The 22868-nt window shown below is 46.7% G+C and overlaps 1 protein-coding gene across 1 annotated transcript in view; it reads left to right on the forward strand.

The window, feature by feature from the left end:
* The window catches only part of TENM4 (teneurin transmembrane protein 4), a 729276-nt gene that overhangs the window by 583061 nt on the left and 123347 nt on the right, over positions 1-22868 (forward strand). Inside the window, 2 exon segments of the mRNA XM_038568485.1 lie at positions 3855-4055; positions 21800-21985. Coding sequence (XP_038424413.1) covers positions 3855-4055; positions 21800-21985 — 387 coding nt within the window.

The following is a 22868-nucleotide window of genomic DNA, read 5'->3' on the forward strand; positions in this document are numbered from 1 at the left end:
ACCTTCTACCTTGTGCAGAGCAAAGTGACACTGTGTTTTGGTCCTGAAGAGCATCTCAAGAGCTTGTGTGGCCACTGAGGCAGGGAACAGTTTTGGGAAAGAGTTATGTTTGCAGCTTGGCCATGCGGACCTCCTCAGTTTGTCAGTGAGCTAAGCTTCTGCAAGATATCTTGGCTTGGGCAGCCCGGCTGGCTCAGCGGTATAGCGCCGCCTTCGGCCCAGGGTGTGATCCTGGAGACCCGGGATCGAGTCCCACGTCGGGCTCCCTGCATGGAGCCTGCTTCTCCCTCTGCCTGTGTCTCTGCCTCTCTCTCTCTCTCTCTCTCTCTCTCTCTCTCTCTCTCTCTCTCTGTGTGTGTGTGTGTGTCTCATGAATAAATAAATAAAATCTTAAACAACAACAAAAAAAAGATATCTTGGCTTGAGCGGCCAGCTCTGTAGAGGGAAAAAAGGTAACTGTTTGGCCTGTCTTCTAAGCAGAAACGAAGTTAGACGGTCTCTGCGCAGAGTTCAGCCCACTTCCCTGGCAGCTTCTCCCTGACTCCTTTCAGCATAGAACTCCCCCGCCCCAGAGGGCAGCTGGGTCTCCCCACGTGACCCACGGCTCCCAGGGAAAGAAATGTCATTCGTGAAACGGTCTTACTATGCTAGAAAGAAGACAACTTCCATCCCATCCTGCAGTCCCCGTCATCCCAGAGGCCCCAGAAGCGAGGGCAGATCCAAGGTGACGGAGGAGGACGTCTCTAGCAGGGCGTCGCGGTGCCCTAGATAACGGCGGGACGAATCGGGTCAGCAGGGACGGCGTCGTCCCTGCAGGAAGCTCCCCCAGCCCGTTGAGCCCAGCTGCCCCCCTTGAGGTGGGGTCCTCCTTGAGTCTTCCTCACAATCCATAGCCACGTGGCCAAATGAGCCTTCAGAAGCTTCGGGTGCTGGAGGGGTTCCTGTCCTCAGTGCCTCTGGTCTTCCTTCCCAGCCCCGCCGCCTTCTGAGAGGTGTGGGATTCACTTTGCTGGTTCCGGGGTCCCTCTCAGACTGATTGTGTCTGAGGAACAGGACTGTGACGCCAAGGGCCTCTTGCTAGACTTGGCACCCCCTCGCCTTGCTCGCTAACAGTGCAGATTTATAGATTCAACCTCGAGGGCGCCTCAGAGACAGCTTCCACCCCAAGCCTGGGCCCAGGCGCTCCCAGCACGGGAAGTACTTTTACGGGCCTCAGAGCAGGAACTGCTGAGTCGTTTCCTGTCAAGTTGGAAAGCTCTCTGGACCTGGGGAATTATCATAGTAGCCTAATGGGCCAGAATAATCCTTCTGAGGTTCTGAGATATAAGGCCGGTCATGAAGATATATCACTATTATTGTTTTTATTATTTTTAATTACCAGGAACTTCAACGGGTCATGCTTTAACCATTGTTAAGTGGTGTCCAGAGACCGTGAGAGAAGATTCTTTGCCTTCGTTTGGCTTTATTAATTCTCCATTTTGCTCCATTTCTTTTCTTGCTTTGTTTGGCCTTTATTTCTATTTTTTCACCACTTACATCTGTATATATGTATGTGTGTATTTTTGAACCAGTAGGATTACAGAAGAATTAGCAAGAGATGCGTACCAGGAAAAAGTGATTCAAATTTAAATGTCTCCGCTTACTGCTGTGTGATCTTGGGCAAGTTATTTAACCTCTCTGGGCTTTAATTTTCTCACCTGTGAAATAAGGACAGTAAGGGTATCTACCCCGAAGAATCATTGCTAGAGTTAAATGAGACTATGTATATAAATGGTTGGATAGCAAAATATGGCCCAGAAGAGGGACTACATTAATACTACTTGTTACTGTCCTTGTTCCCATGATTCAGTTGTTAGCAAATCATTGCTCCTGACTTCCGACCTTCAGATTTCTCATTTAGGTCATTAAGTTGAACTCCTTTTCAAAACCCAAAAAGTGAAAGAGCTGTCTTGATAAGCTGGCCCTCAGACAGGCGTCCTGTTCCCAGAATGTGGTCATTTGTATAGTCTCTGTCCCTTTGTGACTATGATTTTAACACACCCAGCCTGGATTTCCCCATATTTTCTGCAAAAGTCAAATATATGGGCTTATAAAATTTAATTACTTGATTAAGTAAAAGCATGTCTGAATTATAAATAAAGTAAGAGCACCTCTGACCAGTTTGCCCAAGTCACACCGCCAAATGTCCTGATAGGATAGAAAAGTAACTTCTCTGCAATGGTTTACAGCTCACACAGTCCTTTCAAGCCCTCAGTGTCCTCATTAGCAACTGAAAGGTAGATGATTTTGACCCGGGAAGTTGGGAGGAGGTACACGACTTGGCGGTGGTCACAGAACTAGTGCCTTTTGGCCCGTGACCCTTGAACCTAGGACCTCAGAGATCAGATGCCAAGTTCCATCCTGTGGAGCACAGGGCTTCCTCCTGAGGAAGGAGGGTGACCACACTCTCTGCAGCACTCTCAACCCTTTTTTTCCAACTGCTGCATGTTACAGCCCTACCAGGACACCACTTTCCCCTACAATTGCAAGAGGAACAGGAATCCTCTGCCTTCCTGAAATAAAAGATCTCACAACTTTTGGGTAGAGTTGGACTGGCCTTTGCCAACTCTTGTCTTCCTTCTGCTGCCTTTTGCACTTTCCGTGTGAACTGGAGCCGGGTTATAAGTTGGCCCTCAGTGCTCTCCTTCTGCTTTCTCTGTGCGGTGCTTTATGAAGATTAGAGGTCTCTTGTTAATTTTGTGCAGCCCTGTAAACAACACTTTGATTTAAGAAAATCAGCCCTGGTAAAACAAGTGTTGGCTTTGAAATCAGACAGACCTGTCTTCAGATCCCTCTCTGGCAGGGTTGACTGTATGATCTGGCATAAATTATTTACCTCTCTGAGCCTTAATTTCCTCATCTGTACTATACTGGGTGATGGAAGAAACTGAATCTGATGATATACGTAAAGCACTTCTTACAGTGCAAGCACAGAGCAGGTAACCCACAATCTTACTCTCCTTTCTCTATCTCTGGGTTAGTCTCTTGACACAACTTTGACCTTAGGCTCCAGAAGCCCTGCTGGGGTTGCTTGGCTGTTTGCTACAGCTATCTAGTTCACCCCCTACATGAGGAGAAGCTGTGCAAAGCCACTGCGTATAATTTTGAACAGTCATTGAAATGTCTGCCCTCTGGGAAGTGAGGTTTGAACCTTTGTGTCAATCACAAGAAGTTTGAGAAGGTGATAAAATCTAATTTAACGCAAACTTAAATGCAAAAAAAATTCTCTTTTAAATTAAGGAATCCCTTTTAGTCCCACATTCAAGATGAGACTGTATTATGAAGTGGTAAACAATAATAGTTTATTCAACAAAGATTTCTGGAGTACCTCCTATGCACTGAGCACTGTTCCAGGAGTGGGATGCACAGAGGGAAAAAGATGAAGTCTTGTCCGCTAACTGGTGCAGTTATTACAGATGTAGCAGCCACTGAGTACTACTCTAACACTTGATATATATATATTTTTTTTTTTTAAAGTAGGCTCCACACTCCACAGTGGACTGGCGAGCTAGCCAGGTGCCCCTTGATTTGTATTTCTTATTCCATCACCCCAACAAAGCAAGAAGTAGGAATATGTATCCACATTTTACAGGTAAGGGAACTGAACCTCCAATAGGTCAACAGTCAACTACCTATAGAGCCAGGAACCCGGGGCGACCATTTGTTGATTCTTTCTCTTTACTATGTCAAGTGGCCTCTCCACAGGAAACCTGTGTCCTCTTACCAGCGTGAAGTCCCTCCATACAGTGTGTAGTTCACTTACAGAAGCCTCTCCTTTGCCGGTCAGATGCTTACCTCTCTGCTCTGCATCACAGTGGACTGCATGGACCCCACCTGTTCAGGCCGCGGTGTCTGCGTGAGAGGCGAGTGCCACTGCTCCGTGGGATGGGGAGGCACCAACTGTGAGACGCCCAGGGCCACGTGCTTGGACCAGTGTTCGGGCCATGGAACCTTCCTCCCAGACACTGGCCTCTGCAGCTGTGACCCAAACTGGACAGGACACGACTGTTCTATTGGTAAGTGTGAGGAGGAAGGCATGATGTAGCTGGAAGAAAGAGCTTTCCACTCTAACATGTTTGCGGTTCATTTCAGTCAGTGATCTGACCCTGTTCTCAGTCATGCAGCGATGGGATTACTCAGATCTCTGAGTGCTTTGCTTCTTCCCCTGAACTCCATCCTTGAGCACCTGTACTTTTAGATTGGCAAAAGATTCAGAAATCAATCTTCACATCACTCCTTCCATGTGACCGCCTTCAAAGTCAAAATATTGTCCTGTAACCATGTAAATTAGAATAATAGATTGAAATCTCATCTCTCATGTTTACAGTAGTCATTCCTAGAGGCAAGGCCATAGGGAACAGTGTACCTAGGTGAGACCTACAGGGATGAGGCTTAAAAGACTCACATCCATGAATGGATGAACAGTCACATGAATCTGACTGTTGATTTCAGCTCAGGTCGTGATCTTAGGGTCATGAGATGGAACCCCATGTCAGACTTCCCTGCTCAGAGAGCCTGCTTGGGCTGCTTGGGATTCTCTCTCTCTCCCTCTCTCTCCCTCTCCCCTACCTCTTAAAAAAACCAAACAAACAAAAAAAGGCCTCAGGTCCCAGCTATCAAACCCTCTGGTTTCACCCATTCATCAGGATGAAGCCTGAACGCAGCATAGTATTTAGGGTTCTCCGTGACCTGATCCCCACTTGCCATTCTGGCCAGATTCTCTTTTAGGCAGTGAGCTCCACGTGGACAGTGTCTCTTCGCTCTGCATGCCCAAGACTCAGCACAGGCCTGGCTCGTGGCAGCTGCATAAATATTGATGAATGGATAATGAATACATGAAAGAACACATAATTGAATGTGTTCTTCATTGTCATGTTCAGTGCATATATAGAAGGCTTACACATATAACATTCAGAGTATAAGCACATTGACACCCTTCTGTTCATAAGCACTTGATGATCTGTAGACCCTCCCCAGGCGAGGGCTAAATGAGAACAGGTGTAAATCACCTAGCACAGTACTGGTACGTGGTCGGTTTGTTCACTTCTCAGATCTCATTTCAACAGTGTCCACTGTTTAAATCCACCTTTTGTGAGAAAGGTATCACCTCTGTTTTACAGATGTACATAGTACTTCAGTCGATGAATACTTCTGAACACCTGCTATGTACTAGACACTCTTCTAATCAGAGATCCAAAGAGATAAGAAAGTCTCCTTTGTTGAGTTCCACTGAGGGAGGAAGGGAAGGGAGACAGCAAGCACACAAATGAAAAGAAATAAATTGATAAAGAAGCTTAGGCAAATGTGAAAATGTTTACATAATCCCACCCCAGGACACACAGCTAAAAAGTAGCGGCATCTTATCTCCAGCTATTTTTGTTGGTTTTTTTTTTACTTAAATCACTTTCTTTACCACACCACACTATTTAAACAAAGTGCAGCTCAAATTACCTCATTTTTTGGCATGTTGTGTTATGATCCTTCTTGTGATCAGGAAAAATGGTCGAGGCCTTTTGGCAAAAATGAGATCCATGTAGCATTTGGACCTTTGGAGTGCTCTGAACTACCTTGCCCCATCGAAAGGAGAACTGATGTTCAGTTCACAGTCTAAATTGGACTTTTGTCCTTGTCTGCAAAGCTTGTGTTAAGACATGATTGCAAACACAGATGCGCAGGGTCTTAGGAATAATTCTTTTTATATAGCTCTGTTTATAGCAATATAATAAATGGTCCTCTCGAAGCTACACTGGGTTGTATTGTTTGTTATGTGGCCACAAAGCTAATTTATGATCGGCATATAACTGTCCATGCATTGTTAATCCCTGATGAAACTGTACAGCCTTTCACGGAGGCAGGTATAACTTTGGGTGAGATCACTAAGTATTCTTTAGTTGGTCCTGCAAAAGGAGACAGCAGACCCATTGGGAGGGACATTGAATAGACCATGAGAGCTTGTCTTCCTCAACTCTGCATACACCACTTCCCATAACTGGTGTCAAATTTGTGTGGCCTCATGTGCAACGACAGGGAGCTCCAAGTGATGAGAAGCGTCCCGGAGCCAAACAGACCTTGGTTCAAACATTGGCCCTGCTACATACTAGTTACAACTTTGGGCAAATTCCTTCAGGTCCCTAAGCTGTGAAATGGAGGTGGTAACGGTACCTACCTTCTGGGGTTATTATTTGGAAAATTATTATGTGGTGAATTATTTAAAATGATATTAAAGAAGCACTTAGCATGCTACTCAGATCACGATACGGGCTCAGTAAATGTTAGCGGTTGTTATGATTATGATTAAAACAGCCCCTGATGAGAGCCCTTGATGTTAATGAAGACATTTCATAGGGTCAAGATGAAATATGGCCTCTCAGGAATGTGGATTATAGTTTTTAAATCTCCAGCCTACAGCTGACTCACAGTGTCATGACTGCCACCAGGCCAGGGATTTCAAAGGTGGCTTCAAAATGACTGCCTCCCCTGGCAACGGTAATAGCAATTTGTGTTTGTCGAGTGCTTCACAGCTTACAGAGATATTTCACACAGGTGCATGCACACGATGGTCCCGTGGGTGAGGTGACCAGGTATGACATCATCTGAATCCTCCCCTGGGGGTTCAGGGGGTCACCAGACTCAGCTAAGGCACACTGGTACCTGAGGAGGCGGCAGCCGAAGTTCCGCCTGGAGCCCCAGGCCTTGCCTGCTTCCCAGCTCTCTGTGTTGCCTCTCCACAGGCCGCTTTCTCCTCAGCTGTCACTTCCCCTCCAGAAGCCTGTCGGAAGGCTAGCGATAGCACTTGGAAGGTGATTTTCTCTCTCTCCACCCCCTCCCTGCCCGCCCCCCCTCCCAATATCGGCAGTACCTGCCTGGGCTCAGTCCCAGCACCTCCATGTGCTAAGTGTATGACCTTGGCAGGGTCCTGGCTTTTCTCCACTTTAGTTTCCTGATCTGGAACCTAGAGATAATAGCATCTTCCTCAAAGGTCATGTGATCATTAAATTATAGGATATATGTTTGCACATAAAATAGTGCCTGAGTGGAGTGAGCAAGCATCTTTCTCCTGCCTCCCTTCCAAGGGCATTTTCACCAAGTGGAAGCTGTTTGAAAACAATTTTGCCACGAAGCTAAGCAAGAGATGCCTTATGGATGCCACTGGATCCCACTGGATCCACTGGATGCCACTGAAGCTGGAACATAGAGACAGTCTCTATGTTCAGGGGGTGAGCTACAAGGTAGTGGGACAGGCACTGGGCTTTGTCACAGAATATCTGCTTCCTGCAAGTAGAATGGCTTCTGCAAGTTGCTCAACCTCCTGTCACCTCAATTTCCTTCAAGGTAAAATTACCTGTGAGATTGTTGTAAGGACTCAGTGAGAAAATGTAGGTAAAGTGGTTGACACAGGGCCTGGCACGACTTAGACACCCAGTAAGAGGCAGCCCTCGTCTTACGATTTGTGTGTTTTGCTCCTGACATGGCAGGGCTGGCACACACACTGCCCAGGCCAGCAGCGCATCCCCAAGTGCTCCTCACACCATCGGCACTGACTGTGGGTTGTGGGGTCGGCAGAAATCATCACTTGGCCCTCAGAGGAAGTAGGGCCATCTCTTCCGAGATGAAGAGACATCTCACTGTTTAGCCCAGGGAACAGGATTTAATGAAAGTAGCTGAAACATGACTTGCCCTCAACAACTGGCTTATAATGAAATGTGAGCTAAGGAGTTCCCCAGCACTTTGGTTACATTTGTGGAAACAGTGAAGTCAGATTTTATATTCCTGTTTACTCAGGCCCCTGAGTTCCCAGCAGCTCGGCTTCCAATCTCATCTCAGAATTTCCTCCTGAAATCTAGCCTCCTTCATGTGATAGTCCTTCCTGAGAAGCAGTGTAAGAGAACTATTGGGACAAATGCCCAAGGCCCAGAAGAGCACAGGCTATATGCCCCACCCCCAGCATACCTGTGTTCTCAGCTCAGGACCCAGTGGGACTTCGTTTTTCCAGTCTTGGGGGGATGGTCATAGTGATGATAGTGGTGGTGATCGTTAGTGCTGTGGTTTTACAGATGGTGAAGAGCTGGAGAAGGAAATGACTTGTCCAAAGTAACTCAGCTAAGCAGTGGGAGAGTGTGAATTAAATCTAGGAGCTTGGGATGCCTGGGTGGCTCAGTGGTTGAGCATCTGCCTTTGGCTCAGGTCGTGATCCCGGGGTCCTGGGATTGAGTCCTGCATCCAGCTCCCCACAGGGAGCCTGCTTCTCCCTCTGCCTATGTCTCTGCTTCTCTCTCTGTGTCTCTCATGGACAAATAAAATCTTTAAAAAACAAAAATAAATCTAGGAGCTCTGTTTCCAAGTCCTCAGCTCTTGCCTCCAGCCCCCTTTCCATCCCTTCCTTATAAGGGTGGAGCATTACTTAGAGCCACCCATTTCTTTGTGCCTACCATGTACCAGCTACTAAACTGAGTGCATTACAACCATTATCTTAGTTAAGGTTCACATCAACCCTGTAAAGAAAGTATTACCAGTTCCCTTTTCTAGAGAAGGAAACTGAAGCTCAGAAAAGTAAAGTCCTTGTCAGCATCCCCCCATCGGTAAGTGGCAGAGTCCAGTTCAAACCAGATATGGCTCCAAGGCCTCTCCCAAGCTCTGTGGTATACCGAGAAATATACCGTAATCGTGCTTCTCTGTGAACTCCATGAGGTCAGGGTCTACGAGTATCCCTAGCACAAGGCCTGACATGGGTTAGGTTCTTGGCGATTATTCAATGAATGACTTACCCAGTGACACATCAAAGAAGAAGCTAAAGGCTCTGCCCAGAAAGATCCCAGCACACTACCAGTCTGATCTGTCCTCTAAAGACCCTCCTCCCCACCCCAGTACACCCCCACACTCCTGTACAGACCCATGTGCACACACACACACACACACGCATGCACGCACATACACACATGCATGCACACCTTGCAGAGCTAAAACCAAATCCCTGGGCTCCTTGTCACTTTCCAGACCTAGTTCATGTTAGTTTTGTGTGCCATGCCAGCCAACCGGAACCCCTCCTGGACAAAAGTTGGTGTCATTTCACCTCCTGCAAGCCAACTTCCCCCCGGGGAGAGGCCATGGTGGGCTGGATGCCTCATCAGCTTTTGCAGAAAGTGGGTGCACTCGACAGTGCTGCTGAGCAAAATGACTCTCCCCATCAACCCTAGGTGCTTTAGTTGGCTTTTCATCCTCTTGGCTTTGAGTTGCCTTAGAAAAAGGAAGGAACTTAGCCCCTCCTCACGATGAAAAAAGTTTACCTTCTCTTTCAGAGCCTAATGACAATTTCAGGCTCTGTGACACTCTCCGGGATACCACTTCAAATGTGGTCACTTGGATCCACCTTGTGCGTCTCTGTTGGCTCTCCTTCAGGTCTTCCTTCCCCTCCACCCCAGCCCAGCAGCCTCGGTCCTCAGCCTCATAAATTCATTCCTCATTTCCACTGCTCTGTGAGCTCTCTCCAATCTTGTCTTCCATAAATGCCTGTTATGTTCGAGGGCCCTCTCATGACATTTTATTCCTTTGGGTTGCTGGCTCATAGACGTAGGACATGGCAGAGATTCCGCCTATAAAATGCCCATGCTGGTGGTTTATGACTCTTATCATTTCATTGCAATTGAGTTTCATGAGATAACAGGTGGAGATCTTTTAGAGATTCAGTGGCACGGGTTTGGAGGGAGCATGTGCAGTCAGAAAGAATTGCATGGGATTTGGAGTGGGACCAAGCTAGATTTTTAGGACTGAGCTTATCCAAAGAATATGGCTAATGACACCTGCTTTAGATGGTTGTTTTTCAAATTAGCTTCAATACGTGTGTATAAAATGCATAGCATAGTGCTGGCATTCAGTAAGCACTCAATAAATCAAGTGTCTATTTTTAAAATGCATGCTTAAATCTAGATTAGCCAAACAGTCCTTGGACTCTTGCAAATTTAAGTCTGAGAACAGTTTATACAGTGAAGGTTTGGAGCTAGACCTGGATTGAGTCTAGGTAACCTTGAACAACTTGCTTTTTCTCTCAGAGGCTCAGCTTCCTTGTGGTTTCTGACTCCCTCCCACCCCCTTCCCCCACCCATCACTGGTCATTGAGTCTAGATGAAGTTATTAATGTGCTGACATATTTATCCCCAAACAACAGCACAAGGGCCAAACAGCATTAGCATCAGCTTCCTGCCAGATAATGAGCTTTCTGAGCTGGATTCCAGAGAGGAGCACAGCCTCACAGAGAGAGCATCCCAGAACAGCTCCAGATCTGCACCTGTGCCCCTGACAAGCACAGGCATTCACTTGTGACCCTTTCTGGGTTCCCTGCATGCTGAGCAGTGTTCTGGGTACCAAAAATCAGAGATCCTCAGCCCACTCAGGAAGCAATACCTAGTTAGGAGGCATGATAAGAGCTCTGCCCTATGTGTGTACATGAGGTTTGGGAGCCCAAGGGCAAGAGCAGTGAGCTCAACCAGAAGACAGGTGAGAGTGGAGGCTGAGACCCCCCAGAGAGGAGACTAGGAAGCTGGACCATTAGAGGGGTCTGGGGGTAGAGGGGGTCCAGGCAGAGGGAACAGCATGCAAGAAGTACACAGGTGTGCAGGAGCAGCTTCTGGAACATCCTGCCTCCGACTAGAGAGTAGCAGCCACGCGGTGGGTAGAAGAAATAAGGCCAGAAAGGTAGGCAGGGTCCAAACCATGGTGTTCACTGAATGCCTTGCTGAAAATTTTGGATTAAAAAAATTTCCGATGCACATTGAAGATTTCCCTGTCAGACTTCATGTCAGGGCTCTTTCTTTAGCTCTCTCAGCCTAACCTGGACTGGGTTCACCTTCTCTTAGGTGGGACCTTCAGAATTCAAACTCAGATCCTCTGAGCTGCCCATTTCCTCTCTATTTCTCTCCCCACCCCTCCCAAAAAGGAAAACAAGTCATAAAGCCTCGTTAATAACAAATATGACGGGATAGATAGGAAATGGAAAAGCTCTGTTATCAAATTAAGTCACAGTTGACAGCAAAATAAGCCCAATGTTTAAAAAAAAAAAAAACAGTACGCTGAAAGTAGTAACAGAGTTAAAAAAAATTAAAGCTCTAAACATAGCATTTGCATTAGTGCTAAATTTTGAAAACGGTAATTCAATTTTATTTACGAGGCAAATATAATTACATTTAAATTTGAGGGAACAGAATTTAATTCTTATTAATGACAGAAAGACTGAGTGAGATGCTTTAATGCCAGAGAAATTGTCTTATGTTCATGGATGGGAGAGAAAATTAGATTCAGCGTGGAGCATTCTCCTTGCTACAAGTCTCATGTGTGTAGCTGGAATTGTTCCCTCTCTGAGAAGCATTAGCTTCTCAGCCCAGAAAGCACAGCACCGACATCCAATTAAACATCAAAAGGAAATGATCAGGCTGGGCTATTTCTGTATAGGTATGTTACGGAAGGAGAAACCCGAGGTTAGAATTTCAGCCGAGGAATAATATCCATTGAGACTTGACATTTCCTGTACCCCTTCCCAGCAGCAAGTGATAGCCTGAAATCAAAGTTCAGAATAATAAATATCTGAGAGATTGACAGTGAGGCAAAGAAAGAAGAAAGGGTGTTGGAAGGAGGCAGAGAAGGACCCACCAGTCCGGGAAGTAACGTGCAGGTTTAGACACAATGAGATGGTCAGTTCCTAACATTTAATCAAAGACTGGGAAATTGGGCCCAGACAGCCATAGTACTAAATAGTGCCAGAGTTAAAGGTTGATAAACCAGGAGCTGGCAGCTTTGTAATTTAGTAGAATTTCCCCTGACAGCCCTAGAATATTTTCTATCAGAATTGGAGCTCTTCAGTATGTAAATATAAGCCCTCCTGAAATTGGGCTTCAGAATCAGGTTTCTGTTTGGATGCCCAAGCTGATGACTTGTACACAATCTCTGGTTGTCTTCCCGAATCAAACTGCTAGTATATAACTTGTAATTTTAAAATAATAACTATTCTTTGAATGGAAATTTTATTTACATTTTAAAGAGCTCCTTCATGTATAGGCTTCATGATTTATTCAAATACATAGGTCTCTGAAACTGATGATGTTGGTCCCAGGGATCCAGGGTTGAGAGAGCTTGAGGGATTTGCCCAGAGACACTCTGAGAAAACAAGGATTCAAATCCAGCCTTCTCTGGGTTCAGAGCCCGTTTATCCCCTGCATAACTCTGCCATTTCCGAGGTTTATGCTGATACTGCTGATGAATCAGGTATAAAGTTCATATAAGGTTTCACTTCACTGGATGCCACTGCCAAGAACCATGTAAAAAGGATCTTGACCATGATGTATGTGGCAGTACTACATGGTTCAAGGAATAGAGTGACTGCTTTCAGGGTGATCAGGGTAGCTTCTTGGAGGAAGCGGGATTTAAGATGGGCGATGGAGGTTGCAGTGGAGTTGGCAGAGATAGAAGGGAGAGACAAGCACCTAGCAGCAGCCCATCGTAGAAGTCAAAGATTGAAGCATGGTATAAAGATGCAATAGAATGTGACACTTTTCAGGAAAGACTAGTAGTCTGCAGAGGCTTTGCTTGGAATATTTGTGGCAGTAGAGAGAGGGTGAAGAGGGGAGGCCTCCTCCAAGCTAAGTTTGAACTCCTCTAATCAGAAAGCCAGATACCTACCCTCCAATTAAGGTGAATAGCAGTGGCTTATTACTTCCTGTGATAGGTGCTTCATAAAGTTCGAAATTCTGGTCCTGGGGGAATAGGTGTGGAGACTGCTATGCACCAACATCCTGGAATCCACTTTTCTGCTTGGTTTGAAAGCACTCCTCACTCCTTGAGTAGGGTGAAAGGCCATGTGGTTTCTAAGGCTCATTAGCTTTCTGCCAACTGGTTCTGTGGGACAGAGCCAGGCTGGGGGCAGCGCTGACCCTCTGGTGATAGGGATGAAAGTTGAAATGCACTGGAGAGTGGCTTGGGTTTGGCCTCAGTGTCAAAAAGGAGACCAATTACCGTAAGGGAGTTGAATGCTCCTTTTCTGTACTTTCCTCTCCTTCTGGCTCCTTCCTGAAACCTACACTGAGACTAAAAAGCCATCTGCCCAATTAAGTAAGAGAAGGAGGGAAGGGGGTGCTATATTGAAACCAAGTTGTTCAAAATATGGGGATATCTATCTGTGGGAGAGAAAGGTACCCTGCTGTGTATTGGGCATGGTGACAGCTGGGTGCTCCTTTACACGTGTGGGTAGACTTGAGTTCCTTGCGGATAGGATAATTTAGTATAATTTCTGAATCCCTAGCCTCTAGGAGTAGCTGGCACATGGTAGGTGATCAATATATTTTCAAACCAAGTTTAGGGTTCTGGCAGATAGGACCAGTATTGCCACTCTATAAATGACAAAGCTAAGGCCCAGAGGCATGCTATATAGCTGGGAAGTAGCATAGCAAGCTCTTACACCAGCTTGTGTGAATACAAGCCTCTGTTCTTTGCAAAATGGTAGAACCTTGAATAGCTACACGGATGTAGTCAGAAGATACGTTTCCTGTAGAAGACTCACCAGGGAACGTAGAGATCAGGTCAGTGATGGCAGGCCTGTGGAGGCAACAGAGTAGACTAATTACCCTGATAAAGGTTCACATCAAGTGCTTTGAGAAGGCAGGGGGTGAAACTCTTTCCAGCTAGGACCCTAAAATGAGGCTTCAAAGAAGAAGAGCCAGAACTCAAAGCCAATGTATGGTTCCACATGGGCAGACCAAGGTAAAAGGGGAACCCAGACCTTGGAACAGCTTGTACAGAGGCACAAGGGGGGCCACAGAGTGTAGGAAGCACTCCCCTTCAGCCATTTGTCTAGCTGGCCCCTTCATGACTGTTTCCTAAGGCAGCCATCAAGTTTTTGCTCAAATACTGACATACGTGTCCCTGTGAGGCAAAGGACAAGGCACTTCCTCTCTCCCAGCCCTCATTTTCCTCTCTACAGAATGACTAAAGCATCTCTGAAGTGTCCTATGCTCTCATCACAAAAACTGCTCCTCTAAGTTTTTCTCCTAAACCCACCTGAGGGAGATCCTGTGGCCAGAAACAGACCACTTCCTGCTCAATGTCAGCTCCCTCCTTCTCCATCATTTTCCCCTACACATTGTCCTTCACCTCCAGATGTTCTCCTTGGTCACTTGTAGCTCTCTTGTCTCTCTGCCTCTCTCCACATCCACCTTGCAAAACCCATGACCTATCCCAGCCACTCACTACTTCTCAGCTTACAGCCCACTTCTGAGCACTGGACACCAGATGACCTCATGTTCATGATCTTTAGACTTTCCTAGGCCCTTCCAACTACAGATCTTCTTGTACTTTGTGAATTCTTGCTCTCATTCACCAAAGGGCCCTTTAAATGTCCACCTCTATTCATTTATAGAGATTTCTACTGCATGAAGAACATTGAAGCCATTGGTGAAGTGCTTTCATTATCTTGGCCTATCTCTTAAACATGTCTCAGTCTACATATACCTCCCCAGAAGACCAGATGCCCACAAAGTGCTGTCCCTCAGATTATGCTCTAGATCTGGTCCTCTCCAGCTACTGAGGGGCACCATATATACTCACATCATCCCCTTGCTCTCCCCAGTATCAACCCCTCCCTTTTCCTGGATCTTTCCAGCACATAAACATGATACAGTTGCCATACAGCATTTAGTCTATAAAAGATATGCATGATACTAGGCATGTTACATGGTGTTCATTTAAACTTCATAGATGGACCTGAGATGTTAGTGTATAAACCCTGTTTTGCAGATGAGAAAGCTGAGGAACAGAAGGATGAAGTAACTTGTCTGAGTTCCATAGCTGGATGGATGGGGGATAGATTGGTGGGGGATGGATGGAGGGCAGGCAGGTGGGGGGGAGGGATGGGTGATAGATGGATAGAGGGATGGAGGGATGGATGGATGGACAGATGGACAGGCAGATAGACAGATGGGCTGTTAAATGGCCTGGTGATTGGGTAGCTAGTTACATGATTAGATAGTTGGGTGGCTTGAACAGATGGATGGGTAGATAAACAGGTGGAGGATGAACTGACAGATAAACAGACACACAAACAAAAGGAAAAGTACTTAATGGTAAACATTGGGTCAGAGTGAGGAAGGAGACTTAGGCTGGTCTCAGAGATCCTGTACTCTAGTTGGGGTAATGATCTAATACGTAACCAGTAGTCATGGAAATACGTCAGATAACGGCTGAGCTTTTGCTTTAACCTGGTCACACAAGTCACAGACCAAAGAGCTGTGTTAATCACAGTCACCTTTCATTCTAGTTAAGTAGCTTTAAGCAAGTCACTTCATCTCTTCACGCTGTTTGCTAACCATGATGCAGGAATGAAAATATCATTGCAGGGCTATTCTGAGGATTTAATGGGATATTTGTGTGCCACCAACAAAGGTCCTACATGTTCTCCCTATTTCTGCTTCAAGTGGTATCTAGTGTGTCTTGGACTTAACGTGTACCAGGATTTCAGAGAAATTCCCCACGCTGTGCACTAACTCTGATGAGCTAGTGACAAAACAGAAAATCCTAGCAGGAATCAATTGAAAATGATTTAACCCTCTTTTAAAATTTCTTAAGGGCATGTTAAGAACTTCAGGTCCTAAGCAAAATAGAACAATTTTCCCTATTATCCCTTTTACTGCTAAATACAGACTTATTAGAGGACTTGCCAGGAAGTCACATGGGACCCAGCTTCTGTTTCACCTGCCTCTATTCCTTGCTCAGCCGGAAAACTACAGATCCTTAGGTGAGGACTCCTCCATTCCCTACTTGTGGCTGTTTTGAACATCTTTCCAAGCCGGAGAAATTTTATGAGAAAAATATATGTAAGCCTGTCCCTTTAGGGGAACACCACAGCTTCCCCTACCAGCTATTTTAATGAACAGGATTGTAAAGTAAGTCCAGACAAATTAAAAAGTAGCTGTGCTAGGCCCCAGGCTTCATCCAGGCTCATATGGGGATTAACATTTAATGAGAGGAGCCTGGGGCAGTATTTTCCCTTATGTATATACTTTGGGGGTACAATTAACCAAGAGCCAAACCTTACATCTTTCTCTACCCTTTACACTTCTTTCTCACATGCCTATTTGCTTCCACATCATGGAAGGGGAATGGGTGTGATGGGGGCAGCAGCAAGAAGGAAAGTATGCATGACAGTGTAAGGACTGAGGCCCTTTAAAATTACAGAGTTCTCAGAGATTGCAGATGAGTTTCTAAGAAGGATGGGCACAAAGGAGACTGAACCTTGTGTGAATATATCTCGCCAAATGAATTTTGTACAATATGGCCCTGAGACACAGTTGAGGCCAACTGACATAATGCTCCCTTCATGAAGGTTTTTTTTTTTTTTTTAATTCATCTGTTCTTTCAACAAATATTTGTCAAGATCTCATGCGGTGCCATGCCTGGTGCCTGCTGCCAGGGAACCTAGATGAGAAAAAGCTGGAGCCTGCCATTAGGTGGGCTCCTGATCTGGAGAGAACACAGGTATATACACCAGTGAGCAGGGCAGATGTGCAGAAAGGAAGGCCAGTGGGCATGGTTTTCCTTCAGAGGAGAGCTCACTTGTTCTTAGGACTGACCTGGTTTATCTCCAGGGTCCTGTATGGTTCAGTCAATAACTTCACAGGCTCAGAATTAGAATTTTAAGACAGCTGGGGATTTTTGCCTGATTTCAGGAGGAAGCTGAGGCTACAAATACAGATGGCTTCCAACGGGGTTTTGATGGCTTTGGCTGATGGTGCCAGGCAAGGTGCCTAGAGAAAGCATACCTAAATTTTGAGGCTGCTTACTGTAAGAGCTAATATTTTGCTCTTCAGGAAGACACCTCTATGGTAGGTAAGCAGCAGCTCTGCTGATACAAGATATCTTAAGTCCTCATTGATTGGTCATGTACATATAATAATTTCCATGGGGCCATTCATGTGCATCATTTTCTTCCATTATCACAACTCACCTAGTGGGGGACCATTATTACTCTTTTCTCTTTAGGCATGAGGAAGTATGACTCAGCGAGATTGAGTAATTAATTCTCTAAGGACCCCACAAGGACCCAAGGAAACTGGGAAGTCAGAATCTGAGCCTAAGTCTACCCTACCCTATATCCTCCACAGTACTTCAAAAGATTCCTTTGGGCCTCAACCCCTCCAGCATTGAGCCAGTAAGCTCTGATGTTTATCACATGAAGGTCAATGGGTATTTACCAAATGGTCACTGGTATCGCTATGTTACATAAGTCTGATGTTCTGATGTCCAGCGTAAGCACCACTACACCTCATTTTTCTCTCACACAAGAATCTCTATGTGCACAACTTAATATACCCTGAACTGTGTGCCAGGCACTTTGTAGAAGTTAACATGTGTAGCTGATTTCCATTGTGTCTGTCTGCTGTGCTAGAATGAAAATTCCTTGAGGTCAGGAAAGACCTGTCACGATCACTACTGGATCCCCGCGCCCTCTGTAGGACTTGCACATAGTGGGCATTCAAGAAATAAATCAAGTGAGAGTAATTCCTACAACAATCCTCTCTGGTAGTTAGTGTCATCCCCATATGACAAGCAAGGAAACTGGGGCTGAAGAGACACTGTGACCCAAATTTCACAGAGTACTGTGTACGTTATGTGAGGGGCAGATGACCTGTCAAAGACCATTCTTCAGCATCATCTTATCTCATTTCCTGCAACCATTCTGGGAAGTTATATCTGCTTTAATTTCAAAGCAAAATCACAAAGGAAAACTAAAGCAGTTCCTTTTATTTCAAGGACAAAAAAAAAGAAAAAAGAAAAAAAGAAGAAGGTGAGGCATATAAGAAAAATAACAACAGAACCTATAACTCGAGGCTAAATGACAAAGTAGCATCTCCAATTTCTGCTCCTATCAGGAGTCACTGGGTCTCCTGCTCTGAGAACCCAAATGCTGACAGGTTGTGTTACCGTCAGCACCCCATAAACATCAAAGTCACCATGTTCAGGCCCCTTCCATTAAACTGTGTAAGAGCTCACAACCCAGCTTGTAAAAAGCTGATGGGGAGGTACCTAGCCACCGGGCAACCTTAGCTTCATGCCAGGAGAGCATGTCTAGTGTAAACTGGCGAGGAAATGGACTGTTTGGATGGACAGCCCAGCAGTCTCCAGATGACGAAAATGAGACTCAGTGTCTGGGAAATTCTACGTAGGGGATCTTATTTCATTTCGCATTTATCCAGGGGCTGACTTGGATGTAACAAAGAAGAAGCAACAGGGCCAGAAAAGAAGACAGATCTGCTGGGAGAACCAGGAGGTCCCCACAAGGAAAGCCTGCCTCTTTGCCGATCAGTTTCCTTAATCTTAATATGTCTGTCTTGCACATTGCTCTGAGAATTGTCGAAGGAAGGAAAAAGCACCAGGTGACTCTATGGCCTGTAGAACCCACCTGTGCTCTCTGGGTCTCAGTTAGAAGCCTCACCTACAGTAACCAGGTGTTCAGACAGCATTGTTGTGATAGTTAAGTGAGAAATTATGTACGAAGAGTACTTTGTAAACTCCAAACCCTGGTATAAGTATTAGTCGTTAAGTCAAAAATGGCTTTCCCACACATTACCTCATTTGATGTAACACCAACCCTATGAATGGGATGAAATGGGAATTATTAAACCTGTTTCACAGAAATAGAAAGTAAGGCTCAATGAATTTCATAACTTGCAACTTGTAGATCACCCAGCCAACAAGTTGCAAAACCAAGGGTAGACACCAAAGCTGTGTGATCCTAAAATTTGTGGTGTTTTATTCACTGCATATAAGCAAGAAGGGGCAGCAGTAACAGCTGTAGATTATTTGGATCATCTTGGGACTCCAATACCAGTTTGAGCTTTGTCTAAATTGTCCCCCAAAGACAGAGATGAGGTCTAGTTTTTCTCTGTATTCCCCACACCAGCCACAGTCTTCAGTACCGCGTGGAATACTATTCGAAGAATGAACAAACCAGTGTGAATGTATTGATACCTACTGTATACATCAGGAACCCTCTGAAGGGATGCTGTCACCATCCCCATTTTACAGAAGAAGAAAATGAAACTCAGCAATCAGATAGGTTGCCTAAGGTCATGTAACTGGCAAGATGTCTTTGGAATCACATCTGATTCTGTCTTACCCTCTTTCATCTACGTTGCCCTCAGATTGATTGGTATAGTAATGGCCTACCCATTAGGCAAGGCCTGAAGTCAAGCAGATGCTGGGGAAGGGCTGTCTCTCCTGCTCTAGACCCTCTTGAACTGTGTATGCCCCACCGCCTGCAAACACCAAAGCTTTGGCCACTGCAGCCTGTCCCTCTCCTGGCTCACACCTCGGTGAATAGAAGCACTGCTTGCTGTTTACTTTTACATCATAAACTGCCACCTGGGGGAAAAAAAGTGCTGAGTAAAACCAAACAAATGCTAAACTAATCTTCCCTCTCAGGGCTCTCACCAGCCCTGAGGCAGGCCCTGCCTCCCTTGTCACCAGGGGTCACTGCTGTGAGGATGGGTCAGAAATTTCAGAGAGAGAAAAAAAAAAAGAAATTTCAGAGAGAGGGATTTAAGGAAGGCCTGGGGCCTAGAGATTGTCATTCTTTGTCAAGATGTCTGTATAAGAAGGGAAGGAAGCTTGAAGAATGTCCTGAGAAAGCCTCACTCCTGGAGGGCTGCTGACAGAGTGACAGTACTGGGAAGTTTTCATTAGGGCAGCTCACTGGAGATAGGCCCAGACCTACTCTCAGCCTGACTGAGCAGGGTGTATGTGAATTATTTCATATTCTCGGGCCACCTCGAGCCCCAGGCACACATAAGATTCATCTCTTATCCAACAAACTTCAATTAAGGTCTGTTCTGTGCCAAGCTCTGTGCTGGGTGCCAAGTGTAGGCGTGATCAGGAGAATTGGGTGCAGCCTCTGATACCCCTGGTCTGACAGGAGACAGGCACAGAAACAGAATGTCAGTTTACCATGTAACATGGAAGGACAAGGAGCAAGAGAATAAGCACAGGGTGAGTCACAGACTCTCAGAGAAGTAAAGACCCTTGAGTTGAGCCTTGGGGATAGATGATGCTGTGTAATGTGGAAGGTGTTTGTATCACAGGCCCCCATGGTCTTAGAGCCAGATGGGACCTTAGATGTCATCAGATTCCCCCAACACCCAGTGAGGGTGGGTCATACAGCAGAGGAGGAGCTGAGCGGGCATGGACCTTGCTCACCAGGTCCTTGGACTCCGAGTCTAAAGCTCACTCTCCTGAGAAACCTTTCTTGAGTTGGGCATCTCTGCCACGGCCTTTTCTATCTTCCACTCGGCTAAGTGCACCCTACAGCCCTGATGGCCAGCAGCGGTGCCGTGTGACGTCATCATCACTGCCCACATCCAATACATCAGTGATGTCAAGGAACCTGCTTCCAGTCACAGCTCAGAAGCTGCTGAGCCTGGCTTAGAACCCAGGGGCCCCCAGCTCCAGGTCATTCCACCCATTTTACAAGGGACCTCTCTCCACTAGGCAGCTGAGAAATTCGGTGTGTCCGTGCATGTAGTACTTCGCTTTTCAGATAGTGTGCCTGGCAAGGTGTCAGGCCTAGGAATCAACTGTTGTGTTGTGGTTGTTTTCTTTTTTAATTCACAAACATTGTAGCCATTGTCTTGTAGGTTGATGTGGAAGGTCTAAGCCTCTGAGATCTAATTTTGATTTATGTCCTTTTTCAAAAATAGCTAGACTATTAGTAGTTTCTAAACCAGGAACATGGCTTGGAATCTTCCAAGCTGTCATGGGCAAATGCAACTTGACCCAGTGCCAGTTAATTTAGTTTGAAAGAGAACAAAAGCGTTGGGGTTTTCAATTGAAGACGGTGGGGCCATAAGGCACAGCCTGCAGGCAGTGTCTCTCTCACAGTCTTGGCAGAGAGCATCAGTGGCCACAACTGCTCAACCTGTTTCCTGAAAACTGGTTTTGGAGCCGTCACAACCTCTACCCGTATAACTGGGAAGCTGTCACTGACCCCCGAGCCAGAGGGGCTTGTGAATTGGGCTGCATGTGTTTTGCACCAACTCACAGACAGGCCTTTGTGAAGGGCTGGGTGACTCTGCTCTGGCTGGGACACCGTCCTGCCGCTATTTGCTTTGGATCAGAAGGGCCACTGAGGCGGTGCTTGGAGTTGGAGTAGCAAAGCAGTGTGCAGGAGGAGGGAGCACAGGCGGCAGAAGCACAGGGCCAGCGCCCAGGATCCACCCCGGGGTGCAGGGGGCCGACCCACCTTTCACCCCACCTGGAGTAGAGTAAAGGCTGGAACACACTGCCGGGCCGGACGCCTGCACAAGCCGCAGCCAGACCCACGAGCGTTTCACTTGGCCATCGGGGACTCGTCCTCACTTTGTTTTCACACATAACCAGTTTTTAATTAAATTTGACTTTTCCTCACATCTGTTCAGGAGGCCGGGCCCCTTTGGAAGTGGTGAGCACAAAAGCGGGGACAGGCTGGCCAGCGGTGAAAGCAAATAGACGAGAGCCCTCCAGTCCACCCTATTTGGGCAGGGCAACGGGCTCAGGACAGGGTGGGCTTTTGCCTGAAGAATTGTTCGCATCTGAGGGTCATTGTTTGGGGAGATTAGCCTCCCAAGCCTCTGGAGTCCCGACCTTTCCCTCCCAAGAGCTAAGGTAGGTAGCCAAGTGTGACCCTTGTTCGCAACAATGACCGGCTCAGAATGTGGTTTTATTTTTTTCTCCCCTGCCCTCCTCCCCGCAGAGATCTGCGCCGCTGACTGTGGGGGCCACGGCGTCTGCGTGGGAGGCACCTGCCGCTGCGAGGAAGGCTGGATGGGGGCAGCCTGTGACCAGCGGGCCTGCCATCCACGCTGTGCAGAGCACGGGACGTGCCGGGACGGCAAGTGCGAGTGCAGCCCCGGCTGGAACGGCGAGCACTGCACCATCGGTATGGCAGGTTGGGGTGGGGGGAGTGGGGGGGTGGCTGCTGGGGGGGGGTGCGGAGTGCTGCCTCTGTTCGCATGTGGGAGCTGGGCAAAAAGTCCTTTCATCTGGTGACATTATGGCTGGCATTTCCCAGCAGCAGTTGGACTTAAACTTACAATTGGGCATTTTTAACCTTCTCCCTCTCAGTCTGAGTTTCCCAGACGTCTGTTAGCTGGTTTGCATGCCTTGCTTATACCCTGGCTTATATAAGCCTGGCTTATACTGGCCAGATGCAGTAGGGCCCTCATTAAGGAGCTGGGAATCAGGAATAAGGCACCTGCCTGCCCCTTAGCAGCTGTGGACTGTCCCAGTGCCTCTCTGAGCCTTGGTTTGCTCACCTATAAAATGGGGATCATAATGCACATGAAGAGAGTAGCACAGGCTGGCACAGATTATAGCTCTCAGTAAGTGTGGCCATTATTATCAAGTTCATGATCTGGATAGGAGGGCTTAGGCGTAGCTCTCAGCCCCCCACATCCACTGGCCCCTAGGCCTGAGCTCCGAGATAGGCCTGGAGTCCTGGGGAAAACTTCCCCCAGGCCCTGGGCCACATCTGCCTCCCATCAGGCCTAGATCCCTCCCTCTCCTGTCCTCAGCCTCCATCCTGTCTGCATTTGTCTCCTCTCTTCTCTCTGGGGGCTCCTCACACAGCCCCTGCTGAAACAGCATTGTTGGCAGCTCTCAGAACAAGCTGATCACTCCATTCCCTTCTTCCTGCCTTTCCTGCTGCTTTTGTTGATTTTAAACACAGCCAGACGTTTTGCTTGGTTTATTATCCTGGAAAGAGCACTCACCAAAAAGCTCTTTATTGAATCAACTGGTTTGTGTGTGTGGTTTTTCTTCCC

This window comes from Canis lupus, chromosome 21, assembly GCF_011100685.1.
Source record: "Canis lupus familiaris isolate Mischka breed German Shepherd chromosome 21, alternate assembly UU_Cfam_GSD_1.0, whole genome shotgun sequence".
Taxonomy (NCBI): domain Eukaryota; kingdom Metazoa; phylum Chordata; class Mammalia; order Carnivora; family Canidae; genus Canis; species Canis lupus.